This window comes from Acartia tonsa, chromosome 2 (genome assembly GCF_053477335.1).
Source record: "Acartia tonsa isolate MP-2025a chromosome 2, ASM5347733v1, whole genome shotgun sequence".
NCBI classification, from domain to species: domain Eukaryota; kingdom Metazoa; phylum Arthropoda; class Copepoda; order Calanoida; family Acartiidae; genus Acartia; species Acartia tonsa.
Genome location: NC_137261.1, coordinates 37,052,700 through 37,072,140, shown reverse-complemented (window position 1 = coordinate 37,072,140; position 19,441 = coordinate 37,052,700). Strand labels below are relative to the sequence as shown.

The 19,441-nt window shown below is 28.9% G+C and overlaps 1 protein-coding gene across 1 annotated transcript in view; it reads right to left on the bottom strand.

The window, feature by feature from the left end:
- Nucleotides 1-18,556, bottom strand: part of LOC145311727 (uncharacterized) — a 141,649-nt gene extending 123,093 nt beyond the window's left edge. The window contains exon 1 of the mRNA XM_080150695.1: nucleotides 18,300-18,556. Within this exon, the coding sequence (XP_080006821.1) occupies nucleotides 18,300-18,331 (32 nt within the window). The 5' untranslated portion in view covers nucleotides 18,332-18,556. The remainder of the gene's footprint in view (nucleotides 1-18,299) is intronic.
- Between the last annotated feature and the right edge of the window lie 885 nt (nucleotides 18,557-19,441).

The following is a 19,441-nucleotide window of genomic DNA, read 5'->3' as shown; positions in this document are numbered from 1 at the left end:
TTTTTTCAATAGACTGATTGACATTTTTCAATAATTGTTAGGTAGGTATAGGCAAGCATGCATATATATTGTATTTACTCAATGCCCTGGTATTCACATGTATACACACATACATAAAATAAACAAAAAAATATACTAATGCTGTGTATTCACTGAAAGAAAAATTAAAAAAGTGTTTTTGCTTGAAGCAACTTGTGTTTTTTAATGAATTTTTGTGTGTGTTTTGGGATGGTTTTTGGATATTTATTGTAGTCTGTCTATTTGTAATTTTAACTAACATAATTAAGGAAAATCTTTTAAAAGATTTCAATTACGAAGATAAATCAAAATATGATAAATGCAATTTTTAATTCACTAGCTGCCAAGTTCAATTGGGACAGGGACTCTTATTCAGAACATAAATTACAAATAGTAAAAAAGTGTTAAGAAAAAGAAACATTAATATCTTATTAGGAGGATACATAGAAACTAACGGCTGCGCCCTAGTAGATAGGGATCTGTATGCTAATTGTTAAGGAAGGACAGAAAAATAGCTTAAAACCATCTTAAGAGTCAATTCTCAAACTAAAATAGCATAAAACCATCTCGGGACCTATGTAAAGCTTCTCATAAATGGAAAACTTATTCGTTTTAGTAGTTATAGAAATATTTCGTCTTACATACAAAAAAAAAACCTACTTTTACTTTGTATAATAGGATAAAATATAAATCAAAGAAAGAAGATTAGAGAAAAAGCTGGACTTTTCAACAAACAATTTATGGCATCAGTACAACAATCCGTGGTAGCAGCCTAACACAACTCAGCCGATATCCTAAAACTGTACAACTGCCGAGCCCAACAAAATGTAATAAAGAAACCTAATTAAATTTTAAAATTCTTCCTTATACATTAGTTTTTTTCAATAATAGTTTTCCTTATCAAACCATGTGTTTAATTCTTTTGTAGGTAAATTTTTCCATTCAAAGTTTGAAGTAGGTGGACATACCTTTGTAGTGAAATCCAAAAATACTTCAAAGATAAAAAATAAATTTCAAAGTTGTTTCATACACTCCCATTTTTGTGTCCTACAAGGACATAAAAGCCTTTTATGTCTATTTCAAAGATTATTGTGATTGTTTTAAATATCAAAAAAGGTGGTTAGCTAATCCCATTTTTAAAGTTTGTGATTTTAAAGATCCTATCCATATAAAAGATATAAAAAGAATAATTTAAGATCTTAATACATTTATCATTTATTAGACAAGATGATACTCAAAGAGTCAAAATTCTAATATGCTAATGTATCTATACTAAATACTTTTTTGGAATTCTAATGTACAGGGTGTCCCTTGTAATCTGGTTTTTTTAAAACGCTTATTACTCCCTTAATATTTGAGCTATATTAGTAAAATAAAAAGTATTTGATAGCCTACTACTGACCATTTTATGGGGTAATGATGAAAAATCCACAAAATAAACAGGAAAAAATCTACGAGGTATTACATAAGAGGTTCATTTTATCAAATTTAGACTAGCCCACAAGAAAATATTTGCTTTGTGAACTTTAGGATTAGTTAGGGTCCAAACGGCTGGTCGATCAGACTTTCTAAGCACAAAAATGGAACAGGCTTGACATGGCATACCAAAAATTCTCAATATTCAAGAATCTGAAGAGTAATATAAGTAAACAATATGTAAAAATAGGCGTAATATTGATCTTCTTTGTTAATTTTTCATGTGAACTCGCTTCAAATGCACACAAGAACCTGAATATACCAGATTTTTTAATTAGACTACAATGCCAGTTCTTTTAATGTATGGACTAAGTCTTTGTGATCCACCGTTTGACCACCAGCTACTTCTAAAGTTAACTAAGTCATATTTTTCTTGTGGATTAGTCTTATATTTACTTAAATCAGCCTGTTATGTATTACCTTATAGATTTTTTTCTGTTAACTTGGCGGATTTTTCATCACTATATCATTAAATGGTCAGTAGTAGGCTGCCAAATACTTTTTATTTTATTAAGATAGCTCAAATATTAAGGGAGTAATAAGTGTTTAAAAAAAACCAGTTTACGAGGGACACCCTGTATAAAAGAAATGTTACGTTTTTATTATCAAAAAAGATGCAATCTAATTTGCACTTCAACAAGGATGACAACATTCAGATGTATCCTATTTACTTGTACAATTACTATTGCACTTTTAATATAATTGATGGACTTATAAGATACTGCGTTGTTTTAAATGCCATTCTTGTAGAAGAGCCACACTTTTGTAAACATGAAAATGCTAAAAAGAAACTCATGTTCGTCCAAGAATATTTAAATTTTCTTGTTATGATCTAACCAATTTATGTGGGATGATGAATAAAAAGCCTTGCCTGTATAATAAGAAATGGAGCTTTAAGCTAGATTAAGCTACCTACAGACTTTAAAGCTCTACAATTTTTAAAAACATCTACAACAACTAACTAGCATTTCAGTGGCAAACCTACTTAGCTTAAGCCAGTGGCTAAATTTTTAAACAATCCCTGACGAAAGCAAAAGTCACCATAAGGTAAAACATGAATCAAATTTCTTTTTATTTAAAAACTTCAAAATTAAAATATAGACCACTTAGCTATCAAAAACTTTTAAACAATCCAAAACCGAAGGAACTAGAAAATACCCAGCCATACTTTGAACATTTTTGAACAGTCCTGTCAAAGTTGTCTTTTTTTCAATAAACCACAGCCAACCACACTCAGAAAAAAAGGGTTTTATCTATATTCAATTCTAAGGGTTTATTAAAGCAGCTTCTTTTATCTCAATAATTTTCTAACAATAAATCTGGATAAAGCAGCTAACCAAAAGTGTTTACTAAACTTTTAAACAGCGCATGGAGTTCTAAAAGGAAAATCATTTGCACATCTTTACATAGGGAAAAGAATAAGATATCTGAAAAAATTATGAATAATATCATAGATAAAACCTAAACTTAAAAGTGAGACCTTACCCCATCCCCCATTTTAAGTATTGGGGAAAAAATAGATAAACGGAATATTTGACATCAGAGGTAATTTTCCAAACATCTAAAATGGAAATTAATGCCTAAAATTTGATATAATGTTGATATAAGCACAAAAATGTAATGCAATTTTTTGGCTCTTTTTTCCTAGTACAAATTTTTATTTTCAGAAAACTTTTCTATTCTCCGTTTTTTATCGCCTCCACTTTCTGTGGTATTACAAAATCTTTAAAAACCACAAGATGTGGAAAAATCATCAAAATTTGCACAAAATCATCGCATTTCAATTGCTCATTTATTCTTACTACAAATTTCACAATTAAAAGATTTTTTCTAATTTTTCTTTTCAAATACCACTGTGTTATTAGGAAATATTTTTACATAAAGAAATTTTAAAAAAATAAGATTTAACTTATCCAGGACACATCCTTACACTTAATTGAAAAAAATGAACTGACATTTACTTCAATAAAATTAATTTCAAAACTGAAGCAATTATATAACAGCTTGATATTGTTTGCTAACACGAAGAATATATTTGTATTTATCAAATTATCATCGCTAAGCTTCCTGCAATATGACAAAATAATTCTTGTTTTTTTTTTAAGTTTTAAAACCTTGGAAATTTTAAAGTTTGAGTCACCAAGTAGCGATGAACTTTTATGGAGTTTGAATCTGGCTGAAAGAGATAGGAGAATATTTAATAGGCATTATTGCAAACAAAATACTTCAAGTGTTTTTCGGTCAGGGAAAACGATAGGCAAACTTGTCAGCCATAGTTTAGTTTAAAGCAGTAAGGGCTTACCAATCCTAAAGTCTACTCATGGCAACATTACATCTATTTTTGAAATAATTAATTGATCATACTAGTCATGAATTTCAAATTTAAATACAAAATATCATCAATTTAGCAACAGTATAAACAAGGATCATTTAGGGTTAAGTAAAAAATAAACCAAATATTTTTTGATTTGTCTATTCCAGCATCCATACAGTTCATTATTGCAAAAAGAGCGGCTAAACCAGACGTATTGAGGCAAATCAAAATTTATGCTTTCGATGCACTGGTTCATTGATCAAAGTACTAATTACTTGAAGAAGATGTAAATAAACTTGTAACTCCATTATGACAACAATAGTAACACTAACCCAATGAATAATTCTTTTTCTATATATTAATCCCTCTAAATTGACAAATATACTGTATATCTGTCAATAATTATAATAACTTGCTTGGAATAAACAATTTATTTTAACAGAAAGAAGAAAGTTTTGACCGTTATAATATAATAATATGCTTGTTCAAGTTATGTCTTTTTTTATTCGGGCTATTATTCAGTCCCTTTCGTGACAACGCCTCTTAAGGGCCGTTGCGTCGTATATTTACAGTAGCTTTTATCCTATTTCTAGCCCCTGCGGGGGGCTCTAACCCTGAGGGGTATTCACCTACCCTTACTTAACCTAAGCCTAAAATAACCTATCAAAAGCTACTGTAAAAATACGACAAAACGCCCCTTGATATTTTTTTTCTTTGTTGATCAGCCTAACGAAATAGGTTTCAATGATGTATTTAGGCTAGAAATTTATTGATAGTTTTTAAAATGATTTTGAACTGGAATATTTTGACAACAATTGTCTTAGGAATAAATATGTATGTAGAAGATCTAGATGATTAATTTCATAATTGGACTATTAGGAATATAACGTAGGAACAATTTACCGCATTATTGGTGAAAAATAGTACGGAACCCAGATCAAAAGTCAATTATAAAAAATGGTTGTATTTCTTAGGATAAAACTGGAGAAATTATTATGTACAAAAAATATTATTCCTTTAAATGTAGAACGAAATATTGTATCTCATAGGCCATCTAGAATAATGAATCCATTGTTAGAAGAAAAGTCAGCATGGCATAATAGTGCATTACATTTTTACCATTGTGCTGAAGCATTTTTAATTTTTTTTATCAAAATGTATTTATGGATAAGATTTTACAGGGTGGGAAGGAACTTTTGACTGTAAATTATGCATATCAACAAATTCGCTTCCGTTGGCGTAGAACTTTGGGGACTCTCACTAAAACTTGAGAAAGTTGTAAAAACCCCAGTGTTCAAAACTTTCCCACCAATGACTTAATCCACAAAGGTGATTCTTTTGTTTATCACAATTTAAAGTATATGGCGCTAGTGCAAATGAAAAGCAAGTAACTAACACCATAGCTCGGAGGTGCAACAACAAATAGGTGAAAGTTATAACTAGAGGAACCATAATTGTTACACATTTATGTAAGTACCTATGTATCATGGTATATGCAGTTAATGTGTCTGAATTAGTGTCCAATTGTGTGTAAATTGTGTGTGTGTTTGTATGTTTGTGAGTGTGTGTGTTTGTGAGTGTAATAACGAATAATGCATAGAAAGACACTTGCTACTACTGTGTTACACTTAGTCTATGACTAGTTTTATGTGTCATCTTTTAATTAAAATCTACAAGAATAATCATTCACATGGTTCAAAAAAATCCTATAACAACAGAAAGGTGTATTTTATTTTACTCTAAATTGAAAAAAAGGAAATACTAAAGTACAATTTTTTAAAATTATTTGTTTGGAAGCAAATAAAAAGCGATTCAAAATTATGAGGCTTATCTGCCCATTACACCAACAATCAAACAACCCAGGGATGGAAGGATTTACTACTCTATATTAAACTAGCGGCTTCGCCCCTAGCCTCTAGGGGCTTTGCCTCAAGAGGTGATAAAAAAAATTGGGCGAAATACGTAAAAGGACCAAGGAAATCCCCTACAAAAAAAATAAAAATAAAAAAAAATGGGGGGGGAGGGATTTTGTTTGTTTTTTGGGGGGTTGGGGGTGTCCCACCCCCCAAGAAAATAGCCTAAATCCACCACAGGACCAGTAGGTATATTCCCTGAAGAGTAGAATCCGATCGGTTCAGTGGTTACCGAGATCTTAAGGGACGGACGGACGGACAGACAGACAGACATCGTTCTACTTTGTATTATAGATAAAATCATCTAAGAGTGAAAAGCTAATATAGACAGTGAAAGAATTTCTTGAAGGAGTAGAAATCATTTGTTTTCTATTGATCTATCCCTGTGTTCATGAGCAAACTATAGCTTCATGGTGAAATTTTATAATGATTTGTCTCTCCACCCCATTATTGAAGTAACTTTCCCCCTTTATTATCTTACATTAGGGACAGGGATAATTATTCTGTTAAAAAAGAAATACAACAGGGCACACAGATAAAAATAAATGATCATATAGATACCAATAAGTCTAATAAAAATGGTTAATTGTATAACCGTTTTCTGAAAGTTGTAAATACGCATATTAACGGCCAAGGCATTGCCCATTACTTCTAACAACAATACTACCTAGGTGCTACATTAAAGCAGTAGGTATAAATAAATACTTAAGTCTTAAGATATGATAGAGTTAAGGACACAAAAGTTCCACACAACTAGCGGACGCAAAAACTTTTTATTTTAGAAAAGTTCTCTCTGTCAGAGATGAAAGGAAACCAAGACTGTTAAGCAAACACGGAAATCTTTGCAATAAAAAATGAAAGAATCAGAGAGAGAGAGAGAGTGAGAGACCAATAGGGAGAGAAGGAAAAAAGGCGTAATGAACAAAGCAAGGGAGAGAGTTGAATGAAACATAGAGAGAGAGAGAGAGAGAGAGAGAGAGAGAGAGAGAGAGAGAGAGAGAGAGAGAGAGAGAGAGAGAGAGAGAGAGAGAGAGAGAGAGAGAGAGAGAGAGAGAGAGAGAGAGAGAGAGAGAGAGAGAGAGAGAGAGAGAGAGAGAGAGAGAGAGAGAAAAGATAATTACATAAATAAGAAAAAGCAATACAAAAACTAAATTTTTACCAGAACAGGATTATATATTTAAGCAGAATATTTCATCTTTTTCAAATCCAAATTTAAAATATCTAAACACTATTTTTCTTGTTCATAACTATTTGGTGCGAAATGAATCATTACGGTAGGCAAATTATTTTTTAGAGAAAATATCCCTCTAACAATACTTTAACAAGATATTTAGATAATTGATAATTTTCTTCCCTATTTCACTGTTTGTTTTTCTGATAACACGTCCTTAACACAATGAAAAAAATAATGCAATTGGTTAAAACCCACAAAGACTCGTAAAAATCTAGAGCATACTTTATTTCCTAGTTAATCTAGGAGTGGGTTCTATGCAACAAATTTATTAAGAGAACAAATATTTGCTAATTTCAAACAGTTAATAATTTTTTTACTCCTCTGTTTTCAAAATTAACGAATTGAAAGTTTTAATGTTAGACTTGTTTTAATCTACCTTCGATTATATATAAAATGCCAATGATTAAAGATTAACGTGAATATTAAACAATCTAACTTACAAACTAATATTAGTATTTTCAGCTTATACAAAAGCCATCCCAGGCAATGAAACAATAAAATTATATAAATATGTGTTAATATTACAATATACATGCTTGAGATGCATTCTATTTCTCAATATAGTTTTTAGTAGCGAAGCTACTCTATAATTCACTTTGTCCGTCCGTCAGTCCGTCAGTCCGTCAGTCAGTCCGTAACGCTATGGGGGAAATGGGATTTACTCAGCTCCTATAAAAGATAGAATGCTGAAATTTTTTGACAACATTCCCATTATTAAGGAGCACAATTGACTATAAAACATCATTTGCGGCCGGACCAATTTTTAGCAGGTTTTAGGCTATTTTTATATTTTTCACATTTTTCTCCATATCTTCAGTGTTTATGGTCCGATTTTCAAAATTTTTTCAGTTACAGCTATCAAAATTAAATTTCCTGTCGTTTAAAGAAACAATCATGAAGGTCAGACGGCCTTTTTAGCAGGTTTTAGGCTATTTTTATATTTTTCACATTTTTCTCCATATCTTCAGTGTATGGTCCGATTTTCAAAATTTTTTCAGTTATAGATATCAAAATTAAATTTCCCGTCTTTTAAAGATGACAACCATGACGGCCAGACTGCCTTTTCAGCAGGTTTTAGGCTGTTTTTTTTTTTTTAAATATTTTTAACATTTTTCTCCATATCTTTAGTGTTTATAGTCCGATTTTCAAAATTTTTTCAGTTGTAGATATCAAAATTAAATTTCCCGTCTTTAAAGGAAATAACCATGACAGCCAGACTGCCTTTTTGGCAGGTTTTAGGCTATTTATAAATATATTTAACACTTTTTTCCATATCTTCAGTGTATATGGTCCGATTTTCCAAATTTTTAAAGTTTTTAAGGATTTAAAAATTGAATTTTTGTCGTTTTAAGAAAACAACCATAGCGGCCAGACTGCCTTTTATCAGGTTTTTGGCTATTTTTATATGTTTTACATATTTCCCAATATCTTTGTTTATTTTGATCCAATTTTCAAACTTTTATAGGATATCAGTATCAAAATAATTTTTCCCATTGTTATGAGCATATTTAATATAATTTACTTTGACCATCGTCATCATACAAAATAAAACAAGGTTTCATATTTATTTTATCCAATAAATCTATTCTTGATTTTAGTAAAAACCTTTTAAATCTACCTGTACGTATTCCCATCTACGATTTTTTGTGCTTCGCTACTTATGGATGTTGTCATCCTTGTTTTTTATTTAAAGTGAAAATTGAGTATACTAAAAATTGTTATTTATTTGAAAAATATCGTTGTAAAAACTTATTAATCTGTTTATCTACTCCAAATGTATTTTATTCATTACCGTGATAAAAAAGCTGCTGTTTTTTATTTTCTGAATGAAACCCATGTCCAAAGATCATGCATAGATCAAGGTTTAGTTATTTACAGTCACAGAACTCAATAACTGAGTTCCTCAAAATATACAAATACATATAAATACTAAGCATCTTTCAATAACTTCTAATAATAAGTTCCTCAAAATATAAGCATTATTCAATAACTATGTTCCTCAAAATAGACAAATATAGTATCACTCAATAATTCTCAAAATAGAGAAATAACAAGAATGACAACACCCGTAAAAGCGATGCTCAACAAATTTGACTGATAAGCAAACATTGTACCTTTAATATTAAAAGATATTATTTCGAAGTCTAAGCAAAAATTGTATGAGTGTAATATCTGATGTAACATTTAAAATAAAATAAAAACTGTTTTCAAAGAAGGTCTTAAACAGTTTTGTCAGTGTGAAATAGATTAACTTCTTTACGGCTGGTTCCTGGATTTTTTTACGCTGTGTAAACACTAGACATAGCAAATGTTTTTACTCAGCTAGCCTGATATTCTAATGTAATATCATTATACAACATTTTTTACATAATTTGCAAAAATTAGAAGAAAATAAAACTGAAATAGATTTTTTTTGTTTAACTTACCTAAAACAAGAAAGAGAATATTATTATCAATCGCATCATACAATTAAAATAACAAAAAAATGAAAAATTAATATTTCCAACTGTTTAAAATTTTTATCTATTTGAAAGAAAAGGTGAAAATATCTACAAAAGTATTTTGTAATTCTTATCCCTCCATGGGATTAAACAAATCAAGACATAGAAATTCCTTAAAACAACATCAAATACATTAAAATGTCAAGCCACCTAGGGTTTTTTTATATCCTAGAGGGGGGTTAAGAAATTTGACCATTTAAGTTTAAATAAGACGTCAAAATCAAACGCATTGTAGAATTTGTCAAATTTCACCTTTGGCTGTTAGAGCTTTATCTCCTACCATACTATTTATTTTATGTCAAAATACTAATAATTTTAGCTTTTTATACAAACAACTTTTGGGGTAAAAATAAAGATATAAATTAAAGATAAAATGATAAATTTTTTGTGGCCTTTTTCTACATAGGTAGAATTCTAAAATAGGAAGTACCATAGACGTCCAAGGTGGGGGGTAAAGGGGTGATTAAACCCCCCCAAAAAATATTTTTCATTTTACCCCTACCTTGGGGGTGCCGTAGGCACCCCCAACCATTTAGGAGGGGGTATTTACCCCCCCAAACAATTTTAGGGAGGAAAATACCCCCCCCCCCAAATAAAAAATCCATAACATAAAAAATTTTGGCGCGCTTCGCGCGCATTTTTACTACTAAATATTAATACATTATCAAATTACCCCCCCCAAAAAATTTTACCCGGGGTTAAATTTTTTTTTTGGGGGGGGAAACAAAATTTACCCCTGCCAACAGATTTCACGGTGGGTAATTACCCCCCTCCCCAAGCAAATTTTACCCCCGGGGTAAAAATTTTGGGGGGGTAAAAAAAATTTGCCCCCCCCAAAAGCAAATTACCCCCCCCCCTTAAAAAATTTTACGCACCCCCAAATAAAAAGCTTGGACGCCCCTGGGAAGTACAAATCTTCTAAATCAGTGAGGCTAGTACAATGGCAGTTAATTGATTTTTAACTCTGTCTCCACCCTAATAATAAGTTAGAATTTTAAACCTCAAGCCGTAGTCATGCTGCATCAGATTTTTTGGTGGACAAACATGTCTTTCTTCGATATATACATCTATGATGAGATAGGTATAACTATGTGCTAGATTATTGTTTTTTACTTTTCATTTTAATTCAATGCTAAAGATGAATTGTGTGTCTTTTTTCCTAGCCAAAATAAGAGATAATAATGCATAGGCACTTAATATTTTTTTATGCCTGAATTAAGGAATATTCCAAAACCTAATACGGATATAAAAATAGCATAGCAGGGCAAGTAGAAAGTTATACAGAGGGGATATGTTTTCTGAAGATTCATTAGTCCTGTTGGAGCATTGTTTTAATCTTGACATATAACTTGAATGATTTATATCAACAATTTGATGTGGTAACTTAATATTCTCATTTTTTTTTAATGCATACAATATTCCTATTACTATGCTTCACTTCTTGAAACCAATATCTACCATAAAAAGAAAATGCTATTATAATAATAAATAATATTAACACCATTATCTAATAGAGTTTATATCAATATTTTTAAAGATTTTCTTTCTCTGTCCCTGAAAGTTAAGGGAAATTTTGTTTGTCTGCAACTAACCAACAAACATTAATATATGTTTACAGGGATCGTCAACTACATTTTTGCGTCTTTTTAAAGGCAACTTTTGTGATCCACGAAAGAGCAAAATAATTTTTTATTTATTTCAAAACTAAGATATTGGGTTTTACATATCTGTCTTTCTTTCATGCTGTGTTTTAGATTAATTTTCTGTTAAGATACTAATTATATAACTATATATCCCTTCCATCTGATTGGTTTATCGTCTTATTTTTGCATTTAAAGGCTTCAATGCTTATGGATGATGTAATCCTTGTTTCTAAAAATAATTACATTACATTGTCACATTATAAAAGAAGAAAAAGTTTGCTAATAAAATTTGCACAAGCATAGTTAGTAAATTATGGCCAGGATGCTTTAGTATAATTAGCGGCTGTGAGTCTCGGACGTATGCTAAACTAGGTGCATTTTCTCCTAAATGTGGATTTAAAACACATTTTATGCAAAATATTATTTTACACATATTATACAGTTTTTTTTTGGTTATGCCTGCCAATGTAATCAGAAAATTTTATAACAAATGTGCATCTTAACAACCCCTTCTCGCCAAATATATTGCGTTTTTATGTAGTTTTCAGCAAAGAAGTTGTATCAACTTTTTTTTTTATAGCTAGCCGGTTCTTTTAGTAAGTAGTAGATGTAAAATTTTTCATAGAATTCAGATATGCAATCGGTTTTTTTGTAGACCTCTTATTTTTTAAGTAATTTAAGTTTTTTAAAAAAATAATTAAGTCGGTTTTAAGGTACTAAAACGCAACAAAATAAAAGAAGAAAATGGCCAGTAAGAACAAAAATAGTAAGATCTTTAATTTGACACCTTACTTTTAAAATTCTGTTGAGTAATTATTGAAAAAATCTATTTTTTTAACCTCGGTATAATAAAAACTTTAGACCTAAATATTTTCTCAAACAGACATAAAAAACATGGGTTCATATATACCTTCAGAATCAGAAAAATATTACGAATCCATTGTAAGCAAAATTGAAAAAAATTTAAAAATTAAAAAATTAAAGAAATGGCCAATTATTTTTTTTGTTCAGACAACACTATTGTCTTTCCTTTTTTACCCCCTCTTTACCCCCTTCCCATTTTTATACTCAATTGAAGAATTAAGACGTTGCCTGTACAATATAATATGATATTTTCATATAATTCCTTTTATTGTAGTTTATATACTATATTGTAAACTTTTTTTTTCAATTTTGCTTACAATGGATTCGTAATATTTTTCTGATTCTGAAGGTATATATGAACCCATATTTTTTTATTTGTGAAATAATAAAATTAAGTTCAAAGTTTTTATTCTCGTGGGTTAAAAAAAATCGATTTTTTCAATAATTACCTGACAGAATTGAAAAAGTAAGGTGTCAAATTAAAGATCTTACTATTTTTGTTCATAATGACCATTTTCTTTCTTTTTTTTGTTGCATTTTAGTACCTTAAAATCGACTTAATTTTTTTTTTTTTAAACTTAAATTACTTAGAAAATAAGAGGTCTACAAAAAAACCGATTGCATATCTGAATTCTATGAAAAATTTTACATCTACTACTTACTAAAAGAACCGGCTAGCTATAAAAAAAATAGTTGATACACCTTCTTTAGAAATAAATTCTTGATTTTTATGCATTACAAACATTATGTATTTGTAATTATTTTGAAAATATTGTTTCTATATTTTAAATACGCTATTTTCATACTGTTATCCTTATATTTAAAGATCATTTCTAATCCATAAGTTATTTTAACGCCCCAGACGTAGACATCTGAAACGGATTCCAAAGACGGTAATTAAATAAAATCACTTTAAAATGTGAACAGCTGTTTGGCCTGTGATTGTGTTGTAACCATGTGTGACTAATTGTCTTTAGATTCAGGCCAATATCAGTTAAAAGACTCCCACATTATTTCTAAAACCAAATTAACAATAACGGATTTAAAGGTAGAAATGATAAATGGATGTCGTAAGAATTTAAACTTTCAATTCTTAAAAGATATCTAAATATTATTTGATATAATTGAAATCAAACTATGATGAAAGATAAAAATCTTCCAAAAAATCTAATTATGTTTAGCAAAGATTTAGACCAAAAATGGAATTAAAAAGATAAAGAATTCAGTGTTATGAATTATGGAATTTTTTGAGTGTTTAAAAAACAACAATATCCTACTTGGTTGTTTTAGTACGTTCCTTCAACATTCTATTTATTTGTGCCATAGCCAATGTATGCATGCATAAATTATTTTAAAAGTATGTAAAAAAGACGTACAAATAATTAAAAAATAGAAACCCTTTAGTTTGGGTTTTACTAAGGAGATTTATGATGTATGACATTAATATATGGCCAACTTTGTATATTGAAATTCTGCAGAGAACTATTATTCTGTTTCCTGAACACATCATAGCATAACATAAATTGGGGGTGGGGGGATATAATGTTCCACAAAAACAGAGAAGATATTGTCAGAAAGTTTAACCAAGCCTTGATAATGCCCTAATTCTAATCAATATAAATGATAATTATGCAAATTTGCTTTGTTTTTGTTTTTTATTTTGGAAAACTTGTTTAAAAAAACAGATTAGAAACAGTTACACATATCATATATGATAGAAGGATGGAAAATTTACATTTACATTAATGAAAAAGTTCTTTAAACATTAGAAGAACAGATCGACAAAAGATATCACCAATAAACCAAGGATAATTATCTTTAACAATATTTTTTGGTTGGTACAAACTTTTCCACTAATAATTTTAATCTACAAAAGGATTTGTTTAGTATGTATTAAACTCCCTAGAAAATTTGTGATCGTTTTTTTTCTATTATGTAGAATACTTATATCAGAAATAAAAATAAATAAATGAATAGGCTAGGGCATGACAAACAAATTCTTTTAACAACAGTAAAGCAAATTTTTTTAACATTATTAACAGTAAAACATACTTTTTAAATCTATACTCTAACATAACGATTTCATTTGATAATAAGAATTTAAATCTTTTAAAGATATTCTGTTGCAACCTAAATACGTTTTCTCTATTTTAACTATGTTTCAGCTGTCCAGTTTTAAAAGACATCCGAGAAAAAAGCAAGGAATATTTTCTAGAATGAAACGTAAATGTGCCATGTAAATGTTTGCATGCTATGATAAAGATAAGAAATAAGATATATATACGGGACAGGGATGTGTATACTGAATAAAAAATCTACTAAACTTATTGTGTACCATAATACAGCTACAGATATTTCAACTTAATAAAAATAATTTGCCTAAATAAAATAAAACACTTTAATAAAATCAAGGATTATTTAACTGATTACAATACACACTATTCTTTAATACATATAAGAATAAATAGACACATTCTTATGTAATAATTATAAATTTTTTATATTAAAAAAATGTTAAAATTAGGGAAGGAAAAGTCATTGGATTTCATTTTCGTTGCCTAAGCCTTGAAAACATAGAAAGCTTTTTAAAATTCTTTAAATTTACGTAGTCCAGTTGACTCTTCTAACATTAAATCTTATTTGTTTTTATTATCAAAAGACCTATCCCTCCCAGTTTGGGAGGGGCTATGTGGAATGATACGGATACACACAGAGAAACATTGATACACATATAGATGACATATCTTTAATCCAGGGAGGATGGGGACATTGCACTTTTATAATTATAGTACCAAAGTTTTATAAGAACGTTCTTTCACACTTCTATTAAATACTGATTGGTTGATTCAAAGTAGCAGTGTTCAAAACTTTTCAACCAATAATTTCAATTTAAAGAAGAGGTAAATTTTGTTTATCATAATTAACGATTTTCATAAATTCATTTTCTACTGTATTATGCAATAAGATCCATGATTTGATTTACAACTCACGGTTGGTTTTTTATTAAATGAATAAGTTAGGGTACAATGTTTGGCACTTTCGATATAAGTAAATGATAATAAAAAACCCATAGAATGCGATAATAACTTCAGAAAAATCGAAGAAAATAGTTTTCATACTTAATTAACGTTTTTAAGTTTTTCTTCAAAAAGTTCAGATAAGATGCCTTTAAAAGTCGTCTATGATTTTGTCAGGGATAAAAATGTAACTTTAAAATAAGAATTACAACATATTTTTTCAATTAGTACAAAGTAAAATTTTGAACATTTTATTGATCAGTATATTTTTTAAAATGTGAAGTAGAAACCTGAATATTTTATCATGAAAATTGTGTTATGATTTGATTGTCTGCTAGATTACAAGAAAAAAGATACTGACAGTACTTGTTGGTTCTTTAAAAAAATTGGGTAGATTACTTTCAGAACCCCTCTTTTTGCAACGTTATTTCAATAGAACAGAGCCGTAGTCTTAGTGTACTCAATATCTAGACAGCCAACCATTGTTTTATAATTGTTAAATTTTTTAAACTTCTGATAAAAACAGAATTAATGGTATTTTTGTAAATATTATACCTCCAAGAAATGGCTATACTTCCCAATCATATGTTGTGTGATATTTAAGAGGAATTATTTTGATATAATGTCATTAAAATATTCGTTGAAAAAAGTGCTATTCTAGCTTATACTTTACATTTTAATGTGTATGATAATTCAAATAAAAGATAATGAAGATTTATATTATATTTAATTGTTATAATTATAAAGAAAAACCTGGAAACAGTAAAAAACTGACTTTATTTTATTGACGTAGGGAAAATTTTGTCAAATATTTGAATAAAAAAAACAATATAAAAGAAAATAAATTATTTTTAATATAGTCACAAAAAGGCTTAATGAGTTTAGGAAATATTTCATTTACTAATCATGTCTTTTAAACTCTATTACATAGAATACAGTGTAAAAAGATGTTCTCGTTTTAATTTTAAGTAATTTCAAATGCATTTTACAACCTTTTAATGATTTATTTTTTGAAACATCTTTTTATAAAATGTTATTGATTTTTGAAGTTATATGTTAAAATGTTTTTAAATTTTGTTAACATTTTGTTTTAAATGTAGAAAATTAGTAATTCTAAACATTCAAAAAATTATTTTATTAAATTTTCATCACTTAAATTGCATGTTTGATGAAATTTTCAACTGATAATTCAAGAAAAATCGTTTAAGTTTTATTATATTTTACTTTGAAATGTTAAAAAAATATATTATTGTCAAAAATGTGGAAGTTATACTTTTCTCAAAAAAAGACCTAAAACATGCAAATTAACATGTGTAATGAGATTTTTTTTCTTTCAGGTTTTATTTTAAGTAATTATTGATATTTTTTGTAAAAAGGATTTTATATAAAAAGTTTTAAAACTCGAGTTATGTAGTGGTTCTAAAAAAGGTTGCGAATTTATGCAATTTTCTTGCAAAAAAAATTTTCTAGGATTTTAAAAATAGGAAAGGGTGTTATTAGACGTACTTACAGATACAATTGCTAAGTCATTTTGGCCAAACACTAAAATAAAGTTTTGACATCTGAGGGTCCAACCGTGAACTTACAGCAACTTACTAATCATGTTATTTTTTTCAAAAGTCACAGGATATCTTTCGTTCTGTCTGTACAAAAAGATCTAGCAAATTGCTTCACTTTTTTATTTATGGAAGCTTCTTTTTTTTCCCAAGAAGTGTTTTTTTTTGGGAGGATACTTCCCCCCTCCTGCCCACCGAAATTGTAAGGCTAATAAGTTTAGAAAAAAAGCCGCTTATTAGCCGCCAAATTTACTATCCTGTACCCTAAAATAGCTGGCAGTTGTAAAACTTTGATTTCATCAAGATTGTAAGGGTGTTATAGTTTCATATTACCACATCCAAATTTAAAATATACAACCAACATAATTTCATTCTTCTTGTCCAATTAAAATAAGAAATTAAAGAAATAATAAATAAGGTTTGAGTTGAGTATAATTAAATTATAAATGTCAGAGTTCTTCATAATAGAAAATCTTCACAGAGGTCACAGGGATGGTTTTAGGCCCTTTTTATATCGTATTTTGATAGTTTTGGGCTGTTTTACTGACCTTCCTCTGAATGCTAGGGGCACAGCTGCTAGTGTGATGTACAAAGTATTATCAAAGAATATGTTTATATGTTAACACTTTTCCAATATGGTTAGGTCTTGTTTAATTTTACTACAAGCATCTATGGTACCCTTGTTTGTTATTAACATAATGTTATCCTATTGGATTTTTTTTGGCTTTTCTGTGCGCTTTTACATAGCCTGTTTTAACTATTACTGTTTAATCAGGGCGTAGCCAGCTTTGTTGGTTTTACATTACATTTGGGTTTCTACTTATGTTAAGCATTGTCGTTAGATATATTGACAAGTACTCCATTAAAAATGGCAAAACGTATTTACGTTGACATTTTGACCAACATTAAAAGCCTAATATCTAGCTACTATATAAATCAAAGTATTATAATGACATTATTATACATTTTTTTGTTTATATATCAACAGCACAAAATGTTTAGAGAGTTAGATCAAAATATTCATATAAAAAGATTCCTAAATTGTTGAGATCTTATCTTTAAAATTATAAATAAAATTTAATTTTAAGTTATAGGTTTTAAAATCTGCGTAACAAAATTAAAAATTATTTAATTTAACGCCACTAAAAATATAATTTACTTTATTGATATTACATCATTAGTTTTGTATAATGAATTAAAGTCAAGAACTAACATAGGTTATTAAATCTTTTTAAAAACACCTTTAAATATAAATAAAGTATTAAAGCATTCATACGTAGTATGACGACAACAAAATCATTATGTCTTACTGAAATAGACAGACGGATCTTTGTAATTATAGAGTAACTTCAATGCAAAAATGGATAATAATTAAAGATATTACAAAATCTTAGCGAATGAGATATATAGCAAAACGTCTATAAAGAAAACCCATATTAGAATTGTAATAAAAATCAACTTTATGAATTAAAGTTATAACTTAGAAAATATTAGTATATGGCATATATATAAAATTAAAATTTAAACAAGTTAAAAATAAGCAAATTATTTATTCTATTCATTTCAATACTGTCGTTTTATTCATTTTTTAATATTAAAAGACAATAAAACTTTTTACGAGTCAAATATATTTTTTTAATTGAATATATTATAAAGAATAATTGCATTTGACGTACAGACCCTACAATAGTGAAAGCTTTGCCGTTAGAAATGTAATAAATTGAATTAATAATAATAAGAAAATGTGTAAATAAAAAACTTACTCGACAGATGGTGGGGGTCGCGGTAGTCGCATCTCTACAGATTTTTATCACTATTTTATACAAATTTTTTTTTATATTTTGTATAAAAAATCACATAATTAACTATTGCTTTAAAAGCAACGATTTTATTTCTATAAGTTTTCACATGTTTTTCTTTGTGTTTATATCATAAAATAACGAAATTATAATCCACAATGTAATATGTATCAAAAATCGCAATGATTTGTTGTGCACACTGCAAAGGTTTGACATAAACTGAGCAACTCACATTTTGGTCTTTCATCCCCCACTCCTCCTCTCATTCTCTCTTTTTTTCTCTCTCTCTTCCTCTTTCTTTCGCTCTCTCTCAGGCAGTGCATGATAGATATGCGTACACACACATAAAATAAAAGGAGGGGGGGGGGGTAATCTACAGGTGATTTTCTCTCTTATCCTCTATACTAACACTACCTGCTTAAATATTAAGCGTAGACTTTCTATAAACAGGAAATGGATTGGGCATACGTCAGTCCGTATTGAAATTTGGAGGAGGGGTAAAAAAATGAAATGGACCTTAGATGGTTGGACCTTAAAGCCATACAGTTTTCCAACACGTTTTTAAGGTTAAATAAAAACGTACGTAAATTAACTCTACAATAGATGGTCATCTATAACTTTATGCGTCAATTTGGCTGAATTTACTTTCTAACTACATGAAAAGGGTGATTGAATTGTTATTTTAACTTGAAACTTTTATGAATATTTATGTACAAATTGTTAGCCTAGCGTTATATTATCAAAACTAAGTGATGATGAAAAGGAAAGTAAATAAAAGTAATAAAAATTGTTCTATCTGCTGATTATGTATGTATATTAGTGTATATGAGACAAATTTTAAACTATTTTTATCTATAATTTTCGTGTTTATCAATCAGTAGCAAGGTTTTAAGCATAGACATCCAAGGGGGGGGGGGGGTAATGGGGCGATTACTGTTTAATCCCCCCCCCCCCCATTTAAAATTTACCCCTACCCTGGGGGTGCCTTAGGCACCCCCAACCATTTAGGAGGGGGTATTTACCCCCCCAAATAATTTTGGGGAGGTAAATACCCCCCCAAAATAAAAAAAAATTTTAATACTATATATTTAATAAAATTTAAAGTT